General features: G+C 48.6%; 1 protein-coding gene across 1 annotated transcript in view; it reads left to right on the top strand.

Moving 5' to 3' along the window:
* Positions 1–5,950: 5,950 nt before the first annotated feature.
* The window catches only part of LOC104279807 (protocadherin-9-like), a gene marked incomplete at its 5' end in the record, with an annotated part of 24,661 nt that continues 9,924 nt past the window's right edge, over positions 5,951–20,687 (top strand). The window contains one exon of the mRNA XM_009877221.1: positions 5,951–6,170. Within this exon, the coding sequence (XP_009875523.1) occupies positions 5,951–6,170 (220 nt within the window). The remainder of the gene's footprint in view (positions 6,171–20,687) is intronic.

Genomic DNA, 20,687 nt, shown 5'->3' with positions numbered 1-20,687 from the left:
GGGGTTCACCTCTGTCGCACCATTCCTGTGAGTAGGAAAAGGGCGCCCGGGATGGATTTTAAGATTTCTTTTGTGAACAGAGCAATTTCTAGTCCCTCAGAGGGGTCTGCATATCCTGCCGCTCAGTCCATGCCATCTGTGCATGGGGTGGTGCTGTGTATTTAGGGGGAGTGAGTCCAGCACTGCTCTGTGAGTTTATTTTCCCGAGGTTTAGCCAGGAGAATCAGCATGGGATTGGTCCTGAGGAAAGCTGGAAATGTTTGCGATGAAGGGAGGAGGCAGGAGGGAGCAGAGTGAAACTGAGGAGGGAGGGAGTCCCCTTAGTTGCCCTCCAGTATCACGGATGGGGACCCTCATGGTAGAGGGCACCAGGATGGAGAAGCCCGTTGGCAGAGATTGGTCTTAGTGGGAGGTTGGGTTGCGCAAGCAGGAGCAGGCAGGCTGGGAAAGGCTGTCAGGGAGAGCTCAAGAAAATTTCTCATCAAAACAAGTCCCTGACACTGTCAGATAAGCCCCAAAACTGGAACCCTGGGTGTGACCCTGGCTTCCCCGTTGCGGAAAGGCTGTGGCAGAGCTGGAAGAGGCAGGGAGAAGGGCAGCAGAGCTGGCCCAACCTGCCTGGCGTCTGCAGGAGAACGGGCTGCACGTACTCGCACGCTGCAGCTCACAGAGGACACAGCGGAGCGGGATGCAGCGCGGATCTGTGAAATTGGAAATGGGTAGAGCGAGCAGCAATTACTCATGTTTTCTCATAACCCTGCAGGTAGGAGAAGTTCAAGGAAAAATTACCAGGCAGCAGATGTAAAACCAAAGGGAAGTACTTTTCCTCCGTTCCTGTAGCACATGGGCAGAGGGTTCGTTGCTGCGGGATACCAGGGAGGCCAAAAGCAGACGTGGACTTAAAGAGGTGTGAGAGCACTTCACAGAGGATGGGGATCATTAAACGTGTGAGCTGCAAACTGTTCCTCAGGAATAGGAAAAAACCCAACACGATCCTGAGCTGCGGCACAACAGAAACCCGCAGGATTTACCGGGGGATGAATGTCTTCATCAGAGCATCTGCCGGAGCCGGAGGCAGCCGCAGGCACCACTGCTCCCTGCAGAAATTGGGGAGAGGGGCTCGGTTTACTCCTCAAATCAGGCTGGCACAGACAGGTATACCCATCAGGAATAGAAGAGCGAGCATCAGGGAGCCCTAGAAAGAATTTTCTTTCCAGAGCCGCGGTTCCTTCACTGAAAAAAATAGAAAGCTTTGCCCCAAATCCCATTCTAGTGCAGTGGCAAAGTGGCGACAGCAGTTAGAAATAGAAAAACAATAAATACTGGGGGGAAAAAAGGGAAAAGGGAGGGAATGCATAGCAATTAGTAGAAATGAGTGGTTATGGAGTGTAGAAAATTGACAAGGAAAGCAAAAAGCATTGGGGGGAAATAATTTTGACAAGTCAGACACAATAAGGAGTATTTTTAAAAAATGTTCTAGGAAGAAGTGGAATCCACTAAGTGTTGTTTCTGAAAGGAGATTGCAAAATTGTTAATTATGTAGAAAAATGTAAAAGTATTCAATATATAGTTCTAGTAATTTGGACTTAGCCATAACAACATAGGATGCAGCACCTACCCATGCACTGGTAACCAGCACAGACATTAAAAACGTCATGTCCTTGAAACAGTGATAACTGAAAAAAACCAAATGAAATAATTTGCTCCAAGGAATAGAAGCTCTCTCATCTGGGGGTGTTTATGGAGCTTGGAACCCCGAGATAAGCCAGGAGGATTGGGAGGGCCGTGATGCCGTGAGCCAGCCGGGCTGGCGATGGGGATGCTGTATGCACCGCGTGCTGCCCTCGCCAGCCCCGGGGAATGACTGGATTAATAGCTAAGGCAGGAAACTCAGTGATGGAAATAGCACTGACGTCAGTCAACGCAGTTTGATGGGGAAAGGATGCTGGGCAGTGTCATTGCGTGACAGGTCTGGCTTTTGAACCTTTCCTTAGGCATCTGCTCGTGGCCCCTGTGAGGAACAGGATCTGCTCCAGGCATACCTGCGAGTCCTAAGCAGCAGAGCTGGTTTTGTGCTGGTGGGAGATTGCAGTTGGATGAAGACGCTGAGTTGATAATACGTGATGCTGCTGTTATTATTCTGAATTAGCACTACTCATTATAAGCAAAGCGTTGTGAGATAGATGAAGTTCTGGTTTATCAACAGCTTCGCGAAGAAAAGCAGTTGTCGGTTGGGAGTCCTTGTGGAACGAGGTTCTCCTGGAGGAGCTCTTCGGCTGCGGTGCTGCGCCCGCTGCCATTCAACGTTGTAATCAACGATCTGGAAGTAAATATAAAATCACCGCTGATAAAATTTGCAGCTGACACTGAGATTGGTGGAGTGGGAGATCATGATGAGGATAGAGCAGTCATGCAGAGCAATCCAGATTGCTTGGTAAACCGGGCCCATTTAAACAAAGTGCATTTTAACCCAGCCAAATGCAAAACTGTACATTGAGAAATAGGCAATGCTGGTTTATATCCTGGAAAGCACTGACTTTAAAATGGATTTAAGGGTCACACTGCATGTGTAGCTCAGCGTGAGCACTCGCGGTGCTCCTGTCAAAGGGCTGGTACAGTCCACAGGTGGAAAAACCTGAGTGGTGGGGGAAGCAAGGCTGTGCAGAAAGCCCTGGTGAAACAGCGCCAGCAGTTGCGCAGGGATCACCTCTGATGGGAAATGGGAGAAAACTGGGGCAAGTAAAGATGAGAGCCACAGAACTGATTTGCTGGCTTGCGGGTTGAGAGTTAAGGAGCTCGGTTTGTTTAACTTCTCTAGAAGAAGCTTGAGGAGTGCCTTGATTGCACTGTACAAGCAACTTGTTGTGTAGAAAACGCTGCGTGCTGAAAGGCTCTTTAACCTAGCAGAGAAGGGTCAAACAAAACCCAATTCCTGTAAGTCAGTGCCAGACAAATGGATTCAGTGTCTTTCTGTGACTCCAGAACAAGGCTCTAGCCAGACACAAGCTACTATCGTTTTTGGAGTGCATTGGTCACAGCACGATGGGGATCGCGCAGAGCAGGAGAGGGGCACTAACCCCATCAGTGCCGTGCTGCTGTGCAGGGACTGAGTGGGGGTTGCCTTTGCTCTGCAGTGAGGTGAAGAGCCCTTTCAAAGGCTGCCAGGCAGGATCTGACATTTAAAGGAGGTATTTTTTAGGTAAATGTGGTGCTATTTGGAAGGAGATGCCACAGGGGAGGGATAGTAGCTGTCACAGGCTGGGTTTCTGAGACTGTTTGCTTGTATTATTGCAGGCCACCCCAAGGAGCCCTACTTGTTTATCTGGGGTTTTACAAGCACAGAGTGAAAGCAGGAGCTTCGAGCTAGCGATGAGCCACGGTGATGGAGGAGAGCAGTTTCAGACAGGCAGTCAGGGTGCAGGAAGAAGCCATGGGCCGGCATTGCCTGGCACGGTGGGCAGCGACGTCTGCACGGTGAAGGCTTTTGCAGGCTTTGCACAGCCTACGAAGTGGGCTGGGAAATGACCTCTGGGCAGGGCTGCCTTCAGCTCCTTCAGAGCCATACACAAAGACCTGAGAGGTGCTCACCTACCCCTGCATGATGAAGATTGCACCTTCTGCATTGGCAATGTGTTGCATTAAGTTAAACCTACCACTGTATTTTTTTCCTTAGCGGCCACGCTCAGTGCTCCCTCCTGCAGGTGAAGGCCATTCCTTCTTGTCTGCCCACGGTCCAAACCAACAGCTTTCTCTTTGCGGAGGGCTCTTACAAACTTGAAGAGCGCTGCCTTTGCCACCCTTAGCCTTCTCCTCCCCACACCCCTTTCCTCAGCCTTTCTGTGCTTTGTCATAATTTCTAAGAGCTGCTTGTTTCTATTCCTGTCCACTTAACTGGTGCACGGGTTCCTGAAAGCAATGCCCAGACTGGACACAGCTCTCTGCCTCTGGAGTCCTCCGTAAGCCCGGCAGAGCGGGCGCATCCCTGGGTGACTCAAAGACAAAGCGTCTGTTTACGCATCCCAATATAAAAGCGTATTTTTGCTGAGAGATTGACACCGCTGATGGATAGTCAACCCACGATCTATTGTAACCCCCAATCCTTCAGCCAGCCTGCTGCCTGCACGGTGATTATTTTTCCCAAGTGTGCAAATGTGATAGATATATTCCACATCTGTCATCCGAGCAGTTAATGAAAATACAGGCTAGTGAGGGACTCGGGACACAATCCGAAGAATTTCATTTGATACGTCGTCCCAGCTGAAAGGCCTGTCTTCAGTAATTACTTTCTGAATACAACTTTCTAAATGCTTTGCATCCACCCTGCAGCGAATTGCACTATATTACCTAAGCAAAGAAGTACTATGCTGCACCTACGCTGTTTTCCTGCATTACTTATGAGAATGTCTTCTAAAATAGTGTCAAAAAACTTCCTAAAGTCAAGATACAACATTTACTGCTCCTCCTCCATCCACAAGGCCTGACGTCTTTTCAAAGGAGGAACTTCAATGCCTTGACATGTTTGTTTGTGACAAACCTACAGTGGCTGTTACTCGTTTCCTTGTTGTCTTGTAGGTACTTACAAAGAGTTCTTTTATCTGTTTCAGTATTTTTCCAGGAACTGAAATTAAGCTAACTGTTTTATAATTCTCCAGCTCTTCTTTTTTCTCATCTTTAAAGACAGGTGCTATTTTAACTCACTTCCCGTCTTCTGGAAGCTCCTTGATTCTCCACAAATTCTCTTTAAAAAAAAAAAAAAAAAAGGCAAGGGAAAAAAAAAAAGCTCTAACAGCTCTGAAGTTACTTAAATCAGGTCTCTAAGCACCTGGGGTGAATTTAATCAGGTCCAACCAACCTAAAAGCAGCTAGCTCATCTAAATGCTCCCCGTGTGTTCCTTCCCTCGGTTAGTCTCCATTCCTTCCCCTTCCTCGTTGGTGCTGGCTATGTGGGATGCCTGATTGCCACTCAGTTGTAGTAAAGACATCAGCAAAAAAAAAAAAAATTATATTCAGCCTAAATGGTGTATTGGTTCCTCTCTGTCCTGATCGCCTTCAGATGCCCATCAAATAGCACCTTTCTTCAGTTTGTTCCTACATTTACAGGTGATTTTTGTGTCTTTTTCTCTCTCTTGGTGTTTGTGTTTCATTCTCTGCACTCATCATCCTACTCTTGCCCTATGAACTTTTGCTACCCTTTCCACTCCTCAGTAATCATGACAAAGAAGGATTTTATGGAAGGATTTGGAGGAGGATAATGATGTAGCTTAATGACTGTTTGCAGGGAGCTCCTCCCAAGCATGAGGCACAGCTGGGGGAGAGAAAGTGTGAAGTGGGGTCTTTGAAATGTTTAACAAGCAGACAAAAGAAGTGATGGTGACCCTTGATGGAGACCTCTTAGGATGAGATGGTGTCAGGCCAGAGGTTGGAAGGTGAGGGATGATGTGTTTGTTGCTTTGTGCTGGGCAGCGATCCCGTCAGAGAGGCTTTCAGGTGGGCTTGGCCAGGTGGGTCTCTGAGAGCACCACGGGTGGGTGCAGAGTCTGAGCCCAGACCCAAGGTGAAGGGTGGGGGCCAGTGATTCAGGATTCTGTGCTAATGGGGAATCTTTAAGGAGCCTGCCTGTCGTGGAAGAGGGCGTCTGCCCAGGGTTATCCCTGGGTGGAAGAGAAGGCTGGGGCACGAGCTGTGAAGAGAGCTGCTGGGTCGAGGGAGCACAGGGACCGTGCAAGTTGTGCTCCACACATGGGGAGGTGTCTGATGGGGTGCTCTTGGCTGGGTGGAGCCTGGCACCGTGACTGTTGAGTTGGATGCAGGGGGCTTATAAAGGACCCTGCTGGGTGTCAGGAGTACTGGGCAGGAGCTCTCTCTGTTTAGGGATCAGGTTTGATGATCCCCTACCCTTTTCCTTCATCTTCTGGGTGGGTGATGCAACAGCTTTTCTCTTCTCTCCCAGTTACCTCATCGCCGAGTGACGTTCTCTGCAGCCAGCCAGGCCCAGGACCTGCAGGATCCCTCCCAGCACAGCTACTACGACAGCGGGCTGGAGGAATCGGAGACCCCAAGCAGCAAGTCGTCGTCGGGGCCCCGCATCGGGCCGCTAGCCTTGCCTGAGGATCACTATGAACGCACCACGCCCGATGGCAGCATCGGGGAGATGGAGCACCCCGAGAATGGTACGTGCTTGCGGCATGCGTGCCTGCCCCCACCCCAGGGATCCGGCACCTGAGGTTTTTATCCTCTAACACCACACCTGCCCTGGTGTGGGTGAGGTGGGGTGAGGAGCTCGGCTGGGAAAGGTTTGCTATGCTCAGTTCTGGTGGGGCTGGGAGGCTGGAGAAGAGGTGAGGGTCAAAGCAAGAGATCAGCAAGGAGAGAGAGGGGAGGTCTGGGGGAGGCTAGGAGATGTGGGAGTGGGAATAGTTGAGGAGGCAGATGGGTTGGATTGGTGTAGACCAGGAACCCAACAGGAGCAAGATGTCAGCATGAGGAGGGGTTTGTAGCCCAGGCGATGGTGAGCTTGCGTGCTGCAGTCGGGCGGTCCCGTGGGTGCCTGCCCCTGTGACAGGGCAGGGGTGTAGGGGTGCTCGGGGGGCGGTGCAGCTCTCCATGCTGTGGTGGGTGTTGGAGTCATGGGAGTTTCCTGGGGAGCAGAGTAGGAGAGCAGGTTTAGTGGCACAGACTGGGGTGAGGAGATATGTGGAGTGGAGGATCAGAGAGCGTAGTGGTGGCAAACCCGGGAGCAATGTGTCCTGCCTTCACTGGGCCCTTCGGGTCACCTCCTGCTCAGGTCCATGTTTACCTGAGAACCCTATTGGAGGTGTCTGCAATCTCACCGTGGGAGAGCTGGCTTTCCCCTGCCTTGGCACAGCTTCAACCCCAGTTCTGCTCCTTGTGCTGCCTCTGTGCTGCCTGCCTGACTCTACCCTCAACGAGCCCACTTCCCCAAGCTATATTCTCTGGCCAGCTTAAGTTGCTTCCTCAGACTTGGCTCTGGCTGTGCACATAACATCTACTTTCCTGTATCTGCTGCCTTCTGTGCTCTTGTACTGAGGGGAGGTTGCAGTGGACCTGGCAAGTTCAAAGAAACTTCTGGGAGGGAAGAAGAGAGGGTGCAAAGGGTTGTTCTGAAGTCACCTCATACTTGCAGGAGCGTCCTTGATTTTGAGACAGGTGTGTATGTGGTATCAAAATGACTGACGGTGTGTTCAGCTGGTCCAGGGAGCTGCAAACCTACCGAGTCCACCTATTAAGGAACACCTGGGGCCCGGGGTAATTTGTGTTTTTGAAGGTCTAGTGGAACATCTCTTCCTTCTTCCCAGGTTAGTTCCTGGAGTAACATTGGAGTTTGCTATGCTACAAGCATTTGGAGCCAGGGCATGGTGGTGCCAGGTCTGGCAGGGTTCCCAAATCCGTTTGTTGCTCTTGCAATTTGAGGCACTCTGTCATGCAGGTCACTTCCCAAAAGTACCAGCCAGTCAACTGGGAAGAGCAGTATGGAGATACTGGTGGAGTCCTGGCACAGGAGGACAGTACTTGACTTCCCAAGTGCCCTTGAGTACTAAGCCATGCCTGCAAGAGAGGCTTGGAGGCCATGTGGGCAAGAAGATGCTGGATGGCTGTGCTGAAGGAAACTGTGGGGCAATGGTGGTGATGAAAGAGGAAAGTTTGATCCCCTGAAGGTCACAGTCAACCTAGAGATGATGAAGGAGGAGCAGGGCTAAAAGTAGAAGAAGGAGGACCTGGAGGGTCCGCAGCAGGAGATACAGGTAGCCCTCTCCACCCTCTAGTCCTTGGGATGTTTGTTGTGTGCCTGATGGGGTTGAGCAGACCTGAGGAAGGTTGGGGCACTGCCTGGAGCAGTGGCGCTCTCAGGGGCAGAGCAGCCAGGCACAGCTCCCTGCTTACAGCATTGCAAAACCCACCCTGCCTGGTAATTTAGGCAACTCATTCCTTTTGCACAAGAGACCCTATCTAGGTTCACAGCCCAGGAGGACAGAAATCACCACACACCTGCCCATGAACAAATCCATGACAGACACGCACAGAGGCTCCCAGGGGACAATCGTAACCTTCTGCTCCTTGTCCCCCTGCCTGTCCTGGCTTGGCTCCCTTGACATGGCAGCGGTTGGGCTCCAGCAGCTGTCCTGACCTGTATAAACCAAGTTCAGTGCAGAGGCCATGGCAGGCCAAGGCTCAGGGAAATCCCACTGGCATTAACTCTAGTTGGTCCTGGTGCTCTGCAGATAATCTGGCAAAGGCATTTCAATGAACTTGAGGGGCTGGCTGGGGTCCATTAAGCAGACTATTGGGGGCTTGGGCATCAGCCCAGGAAATTTAAAGGTTAGGAGGTGATGGTTGTGTTAGATCAGTTCATCAGAGTTGTGTTTCCCATGGTCCACCTGCCCAAGAAACGGCACATTGGGCCTGTCAGTGATGCAAACGAGACCTCTCTGTCTTGTTTGTCCAGAGAAGGCTCGTGTCTTCTTGCTTCCTGCAAAGAGCTTCCAATGATGTGGGACCATTGTGACCTTTCTGAGGACTGTCTCACCATGCCCTTGTCTTGGCTTCTGCAGCTGCTTAAGCAGCACGAGCTCCTCAAAGAGATCAGATTTTGTTTTTTTGAGAAGCTGGGAAGACTAAGCACTTCTTGACCTTATATTAAACTGAAGAGATGAATTGGATCCTACACACCCTATCTCGCAGCACGAGTGCAAGACTGACGCGACTGCATTTTCTAGGCTTTCATCTAGTTATAAATATCCAACATAACAGGGCTTCCATTGCTTTCTCCAGGAGATTATCCCTGCAGCCGAACCAATCTGATAAGCAAGTATGCAAGGCTATTTATAGCTTTTCAACTGGAAGACAGATCCATGCCTTTTCTTTGTAGATGGTTCTTCACTTGATTAACACACATATCAGTGTCCTCCTTTTTTGGACACTTTTTGCTGTGCAGACTGCAGTAAAATGCTGTACTGCAGGGGCTGAGCCAGGTCCTTTTCAGGAGGAATTATGATGTTCTGATGAAGACTTCTCCAGTGTCTTGGCACTGATGTGCCAGCTCCTCAGTCATCCCAGGCATTTGTCATCCCTGGTATTTTACCTAGCTGCCCACTGTTTCCTCCCCAACATTTTGCCGTGCTGTTATCCACTTCTGTGGGTTACGCTCAGCTGATAACTAAGCGTAGTCTCCCACTTGGCCACCCGTTGCTTTTGCTAAAGACATCTGCTCCCCCTGTATCACAGATTTGCTTTAGTTGGAAGGAGCCTGGGAGTGATTGTGCTCTGCAGAGGATCTGCCCTGCCATAATGCATGCAGAGCTTGGATAATGGAAGTGCCAATTTCTCCCCATCAACGATGGAGAGAATGTAGTAAGATTAGAGGACGAAATACGTGCCGTTTAGGAAGCGTTACATGAAGGCTGTTTCACTCTGTCCCTGTGTGGTGCAAAGGTACCCAAGATGACAATATATTGGATGAAGTATTTCTGAATTGCATTCTTCAGCCCACAGAACAGGGGCAAATGTTTAATCTGTTTTATTCCCGTTATTTAAAGTGGGGACCCCATGCCATTTTTAACGCGTGCCATTACAACCCCACACTGAATATGTAATTAACAATCATCTCATGAGCTTTCGCAGTGCACTTAGTGCAATAGTATCTGTGCTTCACAGATGATAATGAGTTTATCCTCACATCTCCCCTTCCACGGAGGAAGTTTCACCGTAGTTGGGGAATGAAACAGAAAATTACAATCTGCATTTCTGAGATGTCTGCTAGCTGTGGGCTGACCCCCTGGATAAGCTGGCAGCTCCTCAGTCTGCTCTTTTCAGAAGATGAGAGCCACTGTAGCATCCTGGTGCCCCTGAGCCGCGACACGGGTATCCAGCTGCTTTTCGACAGCGAAGCCGAGGCTGTGTCGGCCACCTCCAGGCAGCTGCTGATGTACCAGCCATAAGCAGCGTGGCTTTGGGACTTTGTGGCAGAGCTAGATGTCAAACCCTTGTGCCTGGTCCATAGCCATAGGCTTTTCGGACAAGACCAGCATTTTTTTCATCGTCTTCTACCTCCTCAGTACACCTCAGCACAGGTTGAGCGAGCGAATTGAGATACCATTTCAAGGGGTTGACTGCTGGACTTAATAAAACCCCTTCAGTCCAGCTTTCTCATTGTTTCAAGAAAGGTTGGTGGATTGATGCATAGTAAAGCCAGAAGGAGCAGCTTGTCTAACCCCAGTGTGAGACACGTCGTAAAATTTCTCCCTGTGATTTCTGTGTCTGGCCATGACTGGGTGGGAGCACTCTTTTGGGAAGATGCCATTTTGACAGCAGATTGTGTGCAAGACTCCCAGTGAACCCTTCCAGTGGTTGACCCTCTCTGCCCCCGATTTCATGAGCCTACACTTAAATTCTGCTTGAGCTGCTCTAGCTCCCATTTCTTTCTGTTGAATCTTACAATATTAGAAGACACCTCACTTGATGTGTAGTTGTAGATCACGTGCAAGCAAGTCAACATTTAAAGTTCTCTGATACACTCAAAAACTGAGTCAAGTCTCTCTCTGTGAGCAGAGCCAAGGCAAGACATTTTGGCAGCTGGATCTCTCTTCCTTTCCTCCCACCCTTCCTTGTGCTCCTCCCAGCCACTGCCATCTGCTCCTGACACCACCACAGACCCGCAGCCCCATTCCTGGGCAGCAGCAACATCTGGCACATCTTGGATGTACGCGCTGCTTTTTGGCAACCCTTGCAAAGGCACCCTGTGGAGATGTTTTTCCTCCTGCTCCCCTTTACTTCACTTCTGGTTGTAGCTGAAGTCTTCCATTCCTTCATATAATTTTTTTTCTCTGCGTGACTGCCAACTTGCCAACAGCCTTGTGGTGGTGTGGATGTGTGCAGGTGATAGCCCGCAGCTCGCCGGCAGCACTCGGTGGCATCCGTAGCAGCACCAGGCACAGAGATGATGTGACTGCTGCTGTTGGTTTTCATAGTCTCACGCCAGGCCGTCGCACGCAAACAGAGCTGCTTCTGGTGAGCGTTGGGCTGTGCGTGCCCCCTGCAATGTCATGGCACCTTGAGGAGGCAGCTGGCGCAGGAGAGGATTCCCAAGCTAACGGTCCCTTTGCACTGCTCATGGTAATGAGGTGGATTTCCAGCACTGGGCAGCCACTACCTTGTGTCTTCTGCTTAGTGTCAGTCCAGTCATGAGCTTCTTTTTTAAGGTTCTCACTGCTGTCATTGTTCGGTTCCTTCCAACCAGCAGATGGGACAAAAAAAAGTTATTTTTTGTCTTCTCCTCTGGCAGAGTGAAGTCTCTAGATCTTAAAACCTATTCTTCTTTTTTTACATTATCTTTAAATGTCCCTTTTGTCTTGCTGAAAGTGTTCCAGGCACATGTTCAGTCTGCAGATTTCTTTCTTTATTATTTTTTTTCTAAATGTGCCCTGCAGCATTTTTCCTTTGTTGCAGAGCGCTGAGGAATGCTTTTGACTGGGCTGCTGTCTGGGATGTGGGATTCAAGCGAGCTCTGTGCCCTTCCCAGTCAAACGCTGGTGAGCCCAGAGAGGTTATCTGGTACACAGACCTCTTCTCTTACTGAAAGATCTCACGCTTTGAGAAAGAAAACCGAGTGTATGGCATAGGATAGGATAAATGCTGTTGTCTGTGTCTCTGACTGGCGCCGGTCTCCCTGTTTCTGACTGAGAAGCAGCAGGTCGCACATCTGGCCAGCTGAGGACCTTTAACTTGTGTCTGGCTGGTTCTTGTACTCCTCTCTAGCTGAGACACTGTGGGATTCTTTCAATCAGATCTGCAGCCCTTTCCTTTCAAACTCTGACTATTGGCATCAGGGCTGGAATGACTTATCCTACATGTTTTGGCATGTTACTTACAGCTTCCAAGTCCTGCTCTTGTTTAGGGCATGCATACACTCCTTGACCGTCTCCTGCATCTCATCGGCTTCTACAAATTGTCTGGGTTTTTCAGTGATCTTCAGCTCTACAGGCATCTGCATTTCTTGGTAAGAAATTGTGAGCTTTTCTACTTTCTTTCCTTAAAGTTGGTTCAGCTTCTGATTCCCTAATCGCTGCTGAAAAGAGATGTGGGAAAAGATTTTTATCACAAGAGGCAACATCCGACAGATTGCAAATGGTCATGGATTACACCATCTTGGTTTCAACATGCCATTTCTGTCTGAGCTGTAATTTCAAACTTGTTCTCACCCTATTTCTTCTTTTCCATATTTTCCAGCACCCGTGACTGGGTAAATGCTGTCTTACGAAAGAGCTGTTCAGGTCAGAGCAGTTGTGGTGTGCCACGTCAACCAGGTCACCTTCCTTAAGCGTACTGAGGATCCCAGGGTAAACTGGGTACAGCTGTTTTTTCTTCCTCAGACTGAGTAACAAGTACATTGCTACAGAGAATGCTTTTAATCCTCTAAAGACCTTCTAAGAAGGATGCTACTTGCTTCAGACATTGTCCAAAATAGCTTTAATAATTTATTTGACAGTGTCTTTCTTGTCTCACGGATTACGTGGTAGTGCACATGTAAGATTGTCCTCAAGTTCTCCAGAGATCCTTGGTAGATCCTGGATGTCTCTAGAGGAGTTATCTGAAGGAACTAAATTTCCCTCTTGGGTTCCGATTGCTTTTTTGACCCGCTCTGTCCCTGAATTGTGGTTGCATTATGTGATTATGAAAAATTTAGGCAGGACAGTCATTCTGAGTCGATGCCCAAGAGACAACAAGCTTCATATTTCAGGAGGAAGGTGCCTTCTCTTGTAGAATATGTAGGTCCCTATGGCTATATGTGTGCCTCCTGCACCTGGGATGGGATTTTTTGAGTTTTCTGTTATTCCTTGTGATCTTAGACTGGGCTGTGATATCTTCCATTCCTTCTTGCTGTCTGTGACAAGATAGTGAAAATTAGTCATTGCCATCTTCTTTCTCTTATGTCCTTCACTTTCTTCCTGCTCTGAATGGAGAAAATCCTGTCATCTTCCTTAATCTTTATTTTTTCTTCCATTTGGAAGTCCTACCCAAAGCGATTGACTCCCTGCACTATCATGATTATACGCCTCGGAAAGGTAACCCTGCTCTAAATTTGGTGGGCAGTGCTGCAGCGACCACAAGCTTGGAGAATGTGCTGAAAGCTAGCCCAAAACTCACCTAGCTTTTCTGGAACCACTCTTCTCCCTGGGGCTTGGTCAGCTCCACAGCAAACTTTGAGACTGATAGGAACCAACTGCAAACAGATGGGAGCATGTAGATTTTATCTAAGAACTATAAATGAGCTTAGGCAGGGAAGATGACTCCTAATATCCCAGGAAAGAAGGATTTCCCAGGCTTCCAGACCAGGGAGACCAAGCAGTGTCATGTACCTTCTCCAGTCCAGGTCAGGAACACCTTCCACTTCCAGTTCATCTCAGCAGGCTTGGGGCTGGGTCGTAGCTCTTACCTGGCAGGGCATGAACTCCTGTAGCCCTGCTGACATTGAAACAGGGAATGCTTCTCCATCACAAGGTGGATGCAAAGTGAGATATAGGTTATTGCCCGTCAGTCAGCACAGGACTTGGATTTCTTGCTTTTGCCTGGCAATGACGGAAACATCCATGCAAATAGTTGTGCATAGCTATTCTTATCTGGACTAAATCTAAACACCCCTTCTTTGGTACAAAGTCTATTTTCCAAAGAGTACTTTATGTCATCTTCAAGCTATTCATGGGTTCAGCTCCAGTTCACTAAACTGTGTCACAGGAAGAAGCTTTCAGAATGAATTGGCAACAGGAACAAGAGGGTGGGTCCCTTCTGTGTTTGTGCCATGGTACTCTCCAGAGAGGACACTTTCTCAGAATGGGGCATTGAATGAAGCTCCTTCAGACTCTTCTTCTGTGTTTTCTATTTTAAAATATGTATCTGAACACGGCTTGAGACCTGGTGTCTTGCCTTTGGACAGGTGCTCTGGAGCAATTGCAGATAGTCCTTACGGCATCCATGGGGAAGAGCCAGGAGCTGAGTTACAAGTGTTTCAGTTGGTGAACCTGTTAACCATAGCCAGCACCCTGTGTGTTTTGTTAGCAAGAGTGCCAAAATCTGCAGCTCCCCTCCTTCTGTGTTGGTGTGCTCATCCCTGTCCCTGTGCCATGTGCTCTGTGGTGCCAACACAGCTGTTTGTTAGGCTCCATGGCAAACTGGACTGGGGAGCTGGTCAGGCTGAAGTTTTGCTGGATCACTTTTTTTTGGGGCCATATTACTCTCCAGTCAGAGCAATTTTCCTAACTCGACTACTCTGTGGCGCACAAATTGCTGAACTTGCAAAAAGCGGGGATTTTGCAGGAGGGCAATGAGCAGCCAGGTGAGGTCGGCATTCAGGTTTCAGATATATCTCAACCAGAAAAAGCAACCAAGTGTAAAAGCAATAGACAGCTAGGATCCCTCAGCATCCCAGACTATTTGTTGTTTTCAAAGACCTGCTTCCTTAGAAAGCTTCTTTTGAAGTAATTTGACGTGCCATTTCCAGCTCCTGTGTGATCTAACTCAGTTATTTCCCCTTTATCTGCCTCTGAATGCTCCTGAACATCTCTATAAACCTTCCTGCTTGGCAGAACCTCTTCCCATGTAAGGGGACCTGCATTAGTGTAGGATTTAAACTTAATGCTGGAGAAGCTTATGAAGTCTCCCATTTGAGCTTCTTGAGGACTTCACGCTGCATTTTCTTTCTCATAAAAATAGCATGTGCCTGAGTTTGAAGGATCGGTCAGGTGTAGATCCCTCAGGTGGAAAATCCCTTTTGCAGACATGAGATAGAGGATAAGGGATTCATTCCTGTCCCTGGTGAAATCAATGTAAGCTTTGCTACTGAGACAGGTCAAAAGTCAGTCTCAGTTGTTCTCTCTTCCCTGGGATTTTATCCTTTGTGCTCTCACTATCAATGAATCTCTCTTCCTGTCTCCTTCTCACAAGCTCTCATCCATCCTGATTTGAAGTCACCTCCATTAAGTGGTTGTAACGCTAGCTCTTTGCTTTACTTGCAGAGAGGACACTCCATAAATCTAACATTAGTCATGGCATCTGGCGAGAGATACCAAGGATAGGCTGCTTTGACTCAGAGGTTATCTAACCGTATCAGCCCCTGCGTTTGCCTTTCCTCTCAGGGAGCCGAGGTTCCCCGGCAGGAACCAGGGCTCATTTCATGTGAGCTGATGCAACCACGCAGCCTGCGCAGGGCCGGTGCTGACACAGCAGGGGTGTAGAGGAGCCACACGATGGTCAGCTCGTTTTTCCCCTGGGCAGTGTGGTTGGGCCCGGGCTCCCTTTCCAACAGCTCAGTCAACACCTCTGAGCAGGAGAAGAAGTTTTCAACAAGTAGAAATGAGGGAGGCTTATGTCCTTCAGGGCTGGTGAGCTCCATTTTCCCAGGTGGGCACATCTAGGCAAGTCTCAGAGGCATGCTGTGACGAGTTGGCCGTGTTTGTGGTTACTGGAGACCACAGTGGGATGGAGAAGGGGCTGTGCCTTTGCACGGGGCACAAGGCTGCCCAGATTATCACTGTCATGGTCTTCAGCCTTGCTCCTTGTTGGAAGGGACGGCTGGACCTTACTGAGGGAAGAACAGGACTGCCCAGATTCTGATGGGTACTGAGTTCTACATGCTTACTACTTCCACTACTGTATCACCAAAAACAACTGGACCAGCACAACTACCAGGCTAAGCTCCTTCAGTCAGTGTTGCTTCATTCTGTCCATTGGGAAGGGTTCCTCCACATAGGTCACTCCTGAACTGTGGCAGCGCTCTTGTCTGACAGAGAGCAAAAACCAGGCAAAAGCAGGCTGACCTCAGAAGGAGCCAGATGATGAAGACAAGTCTCATGGTGGGTCTTGGAGATGCTCAGATTTACACTCAGGACCCTTACTGCAGCATAAGACTGGCATGATGTGGTTTAGCTTATTTGACTTTTAAAATAATTTAGGGTAAACCAGCAAAAATGCTGAGTCACAAATAAATCAGCTCAGATGGGCCATGTGTGAGAAGACATGGGCTTCAGTCTATCTGTGTTCATGTGGTTACTCATATACAAAAGCTAAAATGTTCTTACATGGGTGGCCATAATCCCTCTGTACAAGAAGCACTGGGAGAAACTGGGGAAGGGATCTTGGAGTTCATAAAACCAGCAGTATTAATCATTTAAATGCATATGTCTGCTTTAAAACAACCTTACTTGGAAGTGAAAAAACAAGGAGGCAGCGGGGGAAAGGAGGAGAGAGTTAGGATATGATCTTTGTTCAGGGATGTGTCAGAACAGCATGTTGTGTTGTTTTATAGCTGCTGAGGAAAGCTAAGATGGAGCAGGGAATGTAAAATGACAGAGAATGAGGAGATGTGATATGTGCCTGACGTATCTTGCTGGTAATTAGTATAATGCCAATTAGACATAAGTTATCTTTTTTCTTCTTCAGCTGTATAGGTTATTGCTTGAAAATATGCCAACTAAAACCAAGATATTAAACTGTGAGGGATATGGAGATCTCTGTTCCTTGAGGATCTCTTTATGAAATTACCCAGACAACAGGGATCTTGACAAAAGCAAGACTTATTATATCTTGAAAGAAAATGAATAAAAGCAGAAGAAATTGTGTATTCCATGTCTAGCATCTTACTGCTTATTAGCCACACAGGAAGGGGCACCCACAGAGATGCAGATAAATCAGTGAGAGGAGGCAAATATCTTGCCTTTCCTGAAAACAATGCTGCTTTGACGTTATTGTTCACCCTATTGGATTCCCTCGGCAGCCAGATCGTGACCCCTTCCCATGTTCGGGCAGTTCCCTGCTGCACACAAACCCTGCTGCCCACATGCGTCTTATTTTTCATTCTCCAAGCCATGTTTTCTCTCTCTGCTAACCCACACAATAAGACACGGGACTCACATTATTTTGCCTCTTGGTGCCTTGGGATATAAACCTCCTTAATGATGATGAATAGCTTCCTTCAGAAGGTCAATTGCAGATCCCAGACCTCTCAAATCGCAGATCCCTTTGAGCTCTCGACCTGTCCGGCTCTGGGCTGCTCTTTTGAACAGGTACACCGTTATGCTCAACGCTACATTCGTATTTTCTGTTGTCATGGACTATGTATGCATAAAGAACAGACCTGCTATTACCGTCTTCTGCTTTTTGAAAAATAATCTGTAAAAATTATGCCCTTGGACGGATTCTGGAAGTTTTCATACAGCTCTGTTGGACCATGAAATCAAAATCTTCTCGTGATCATCCTGCTGTTCCCTTGGGGGCTTTGGGGGTGTCAGAGCTGGCAAATCCCCTTTGCCAATTTGCATTTAGTGCAAGGCAATCTTGTACCCCCGTTGTCCTGCCAGGATGTTAGGCAGCAGGTTTAATCCTCACTTGTTCTTTAAAGCGTGTTTTATACATTCTGCGCCTTTAGGACTGCCTCTGGCAGGTCTCCCTCGAGTGGTGCAAACTTCATTGCATCTAACCTCCAGCAGTTTGTAAACTGCAGCAGCCAGGGGTAGATGGAGGTTGATATTCCCTATCGGAAGCGTTTATCCTTATTTTTCTTTGTTCTCCCACAGGACCACCTTTCTACCAGCAGAATAACAAACACAGGGCAGAGCAGTATTCATCAGGATCTGTTTTGTTTTTTGTTATGTTTTTTTTTTCCAGGTCTTCCCAAACAAACCGTAACCAATCTGCCTCTTTCCTGAATCTCCCCACCTGCATCAGAATGCTGATAGCTTCTCGTGTGATCAGCGCTGTGCCTTTAGCGAGCTGCATTGACATTCATACCTCCTATTTTTACAGGAGGAGGTGACTTCTCCCTGGCTGTGGCCATCGGCACTGCAAATCCTTTCAATGCCTTGGTGAGGAATCGTGCCAGCAAGATGGCAAGTGGTTCAGTTCAGAAATGTTAACCACCTGGGTTGATTTCTTGGCATGTATTTTGGCTGCACCACAGGAGGATTTGACCGGTGCATATGCTGCCTCTGCCACGTGTCAGCCACAAAATCTCTCACCATTTAGCTTCCACTGCAGGTTTTTCAACCTCTGAGTCTGTGGGTGTTTGAGGCATCAATAACATGCATTTTCAGCTGGGTTTATGGCATGTCCCTTCACCGCAGAGAAAGGGGATGGGTAGTTCAGAAGCTCGGGCTCTCCTGCGTGGGCTGCTCTTCATCTTCGAGCCATCACCAGACACCCTCATTTGGTGTTGGATCATTCCTCCAAGTTCTCGTGACCATATCCCTGGTCTAATGCTCTCAAAACTGCTGTACGTTGGGTTTCACTTGCATTTGGTTCTCTGTGGCTGCGTGTGTGCGTCCTCCATGAGCAGACAGACATTTCCTCCTCAGGGCAGCCCAAGAGTATCTGCCCTGGGTTTAGTGCCCGTCTCCTGATCCTTCGAATATCCGCCGCAAATTCGGGCAAGGGTCTGGCCTCTTCCTCCTCAGTGGCTGCGTTACAGTTCAGGCAACTAGCACATTTCTACAGCCAGAACAGACTGTAAAAAAGCTGAAATGACAAATCTAAGTGCTTCGCTTTACTCTTAAGCAGCCCAGGAAAGAAAGCGTATACGTGCAAATCCATGCTGTCATTTCCTCTCTCAGTTTTCTTGGGGTTTGGCTTGACTCTTTTCCAAGGGCTCTTCCTTCTCCCCTGCTCTGCTGCTCTCTGAGTGATCTCCGTTTTCTTTTGTTTCCAGATCCCCTTGTTGAGGCAAGCCCTTTTCATGAAGTTGTGATTTCTTTTGTCACTTAAACACCTATGTGACTTCAAAGGCCTTGAACAGCGCTTTGCTGTGTGGCTGCGGCCCCCCTGCAAGAATAATTTCCCCTGATTCATTGTCCTGCTAGTGAAAGATTATTAAATTGTTGATGGAGCCTAACAATGGGTTTTTTTCAAAAGCAGACATGCGTATGCCAGTTCTTTTCTCCTTGACACAAGAGCTTTAATACAAGCGTGTGATGAAAGGCAGCCACCAAGGAGCAAACACAGAGAGCTCTCATAAAACCAGACCAATATTCCCAAGTCCTGCATGCATGAACCGGTGCACCTTGCAGAGCACTCTTAGCACGTGGCTTTGCTCATTCCCATCCAGCAGAAGCCTGTAGGTGAGAAAACTGGCCTTGCTGAAAATTAATTAAAAAAAAAAAAAAATTATCATACTTTAATTTTTGCTCATATGATTAGGACACTAGGAGGATTGAGGAACTAGCAAGTGAGGAGCAGTGGGAGAGGACCACCCTTCTGGGGAGCAGTGGAAGAACTGCACAGTGTTGGCATAAGGCTGAAACAATTGCTCTATTCCTCTCGCTCGGAGCATGCCAAGGCACACGTACATCTCCCAACCAGGCTGCACCTTCAGAGCAGCTTTTGGAACCTACAACGAGGATCATTATATAGGCTGCGCAGCCTCAGGCTGCTTGACGTTTTGTATTATACAGACTTATTTTCGATCGCTTAACACTTCAGCAGATTTCCAACACTCAAGCTTAAATTTTCCATGCTGGGTTTCCCTCAGGTTGGTTTCTTTTTCTTTTTTTCTTAAGTTTTAGCAGAGGTGTTCCAGCTGTTTCCTGAGTACATGACATGCTGTCTTAGCCCTGCTAACAAACTAGTTATATGAATTTCTTTTCAAGACCCATTAGCTTAACCCCACTTTGGAAGAGACGTGTGGAGTTTGGCATGGAATCTGTCAGCATCGGTTGAGGGTTGTTTGCCCCAAAATGTCTGAGTCTCTCATCAAATGTGTGCAGCTGCGCTCACACACCGTTGTGTGACCTTCAGACAACAGCATTTCTCAGGGCTCCTTCAGAGACCTGATGCAGGAGCTTGCTGCTCTTGTTTGATGGACATCCTTCCTGTCGCTTGATGGACATCCTTCCTGTTGCTTGATGGACATCCTTTCTGTTTAATGGAAGTCCCTCCTGTTGCTTGATGGCATCCCTCCTGGATGTGCTCCTTCCCCAGGATAGTCTGGGGGTTGCCCAGTTTTCTTTGGGCTGCTGGGTACTGCATGGCATGGGTTGCTCCTTGCCGTTGGGAGGATTGAGCATGGCTTGCTGTGCTGCTGGGGCATGGGCACACGTGGACTCTGATGTCACAGTGCATCTGAGCCTGCCCTGCTGGGCGAGCTGCTTTTGGGCAGGGTCCCATTTCTGCTGGGAGATGGAGCCAGCCTGCAGTGTCCCCCAGCCTGCCTGAGGTGGTGGCAGCTTTCCTGGCTCACTGCCAGGCTGGTATCGTGGAGGTCCATTGCTGAGAGGACCCTGCATCTCCCCCATGCACAGCACCATGGCTGGCAGGCTAGCACTGGGGCTGGGGCTCAGTCTCTCGCTGCCCAACTGGTCCCTGAGCTTCCAGCACACAGGGACTCTTTGTTTCTCTTCTTCTTGCTTTTATTGTCCTTCCTGGGGCATGTTCCCTGCCCTTCTCCCACTTCTTCCCTGGCAAACTGGCAAAGGCTGCCTCAAGCTCCAGTGCCCTCCCTGATTAGTTGCTGCCAGGAAGGGAAGCACGACTGCAGCTTTAATTAAATGATAAGGGCAGAGCCCCGGAAGTTGGGAGATAAGTGCAGCGGGTGTCTGCCACCACACTTGCCCAGGCTCTTTCTAATTAGCTTTGAGAAGTTCTAGAGAGGAAGATTAACCCTTAGGGGGAGGCTGGCTGGAGCAGTGGGC

Source organism: Apaloderma vittatum, unplaced genomic scaffold (assembly GCF_000703405.1).
Source record: "Apaloderma vittatum isolate BGI_N311 unplaced genomic scaffold, ASM70340v1 scaffold15249, whole genome shotgun sequence".
NCBI classification, from domain to species: Eukaryota; Metazoa; Chordata; class Aves; order Trogoniformes; family Trogonidae; genus Apaloderma; species Apaloderma vittatum.
This window is presented reverse-complemented; position numbering and strand designations above follow the sequence as displayed.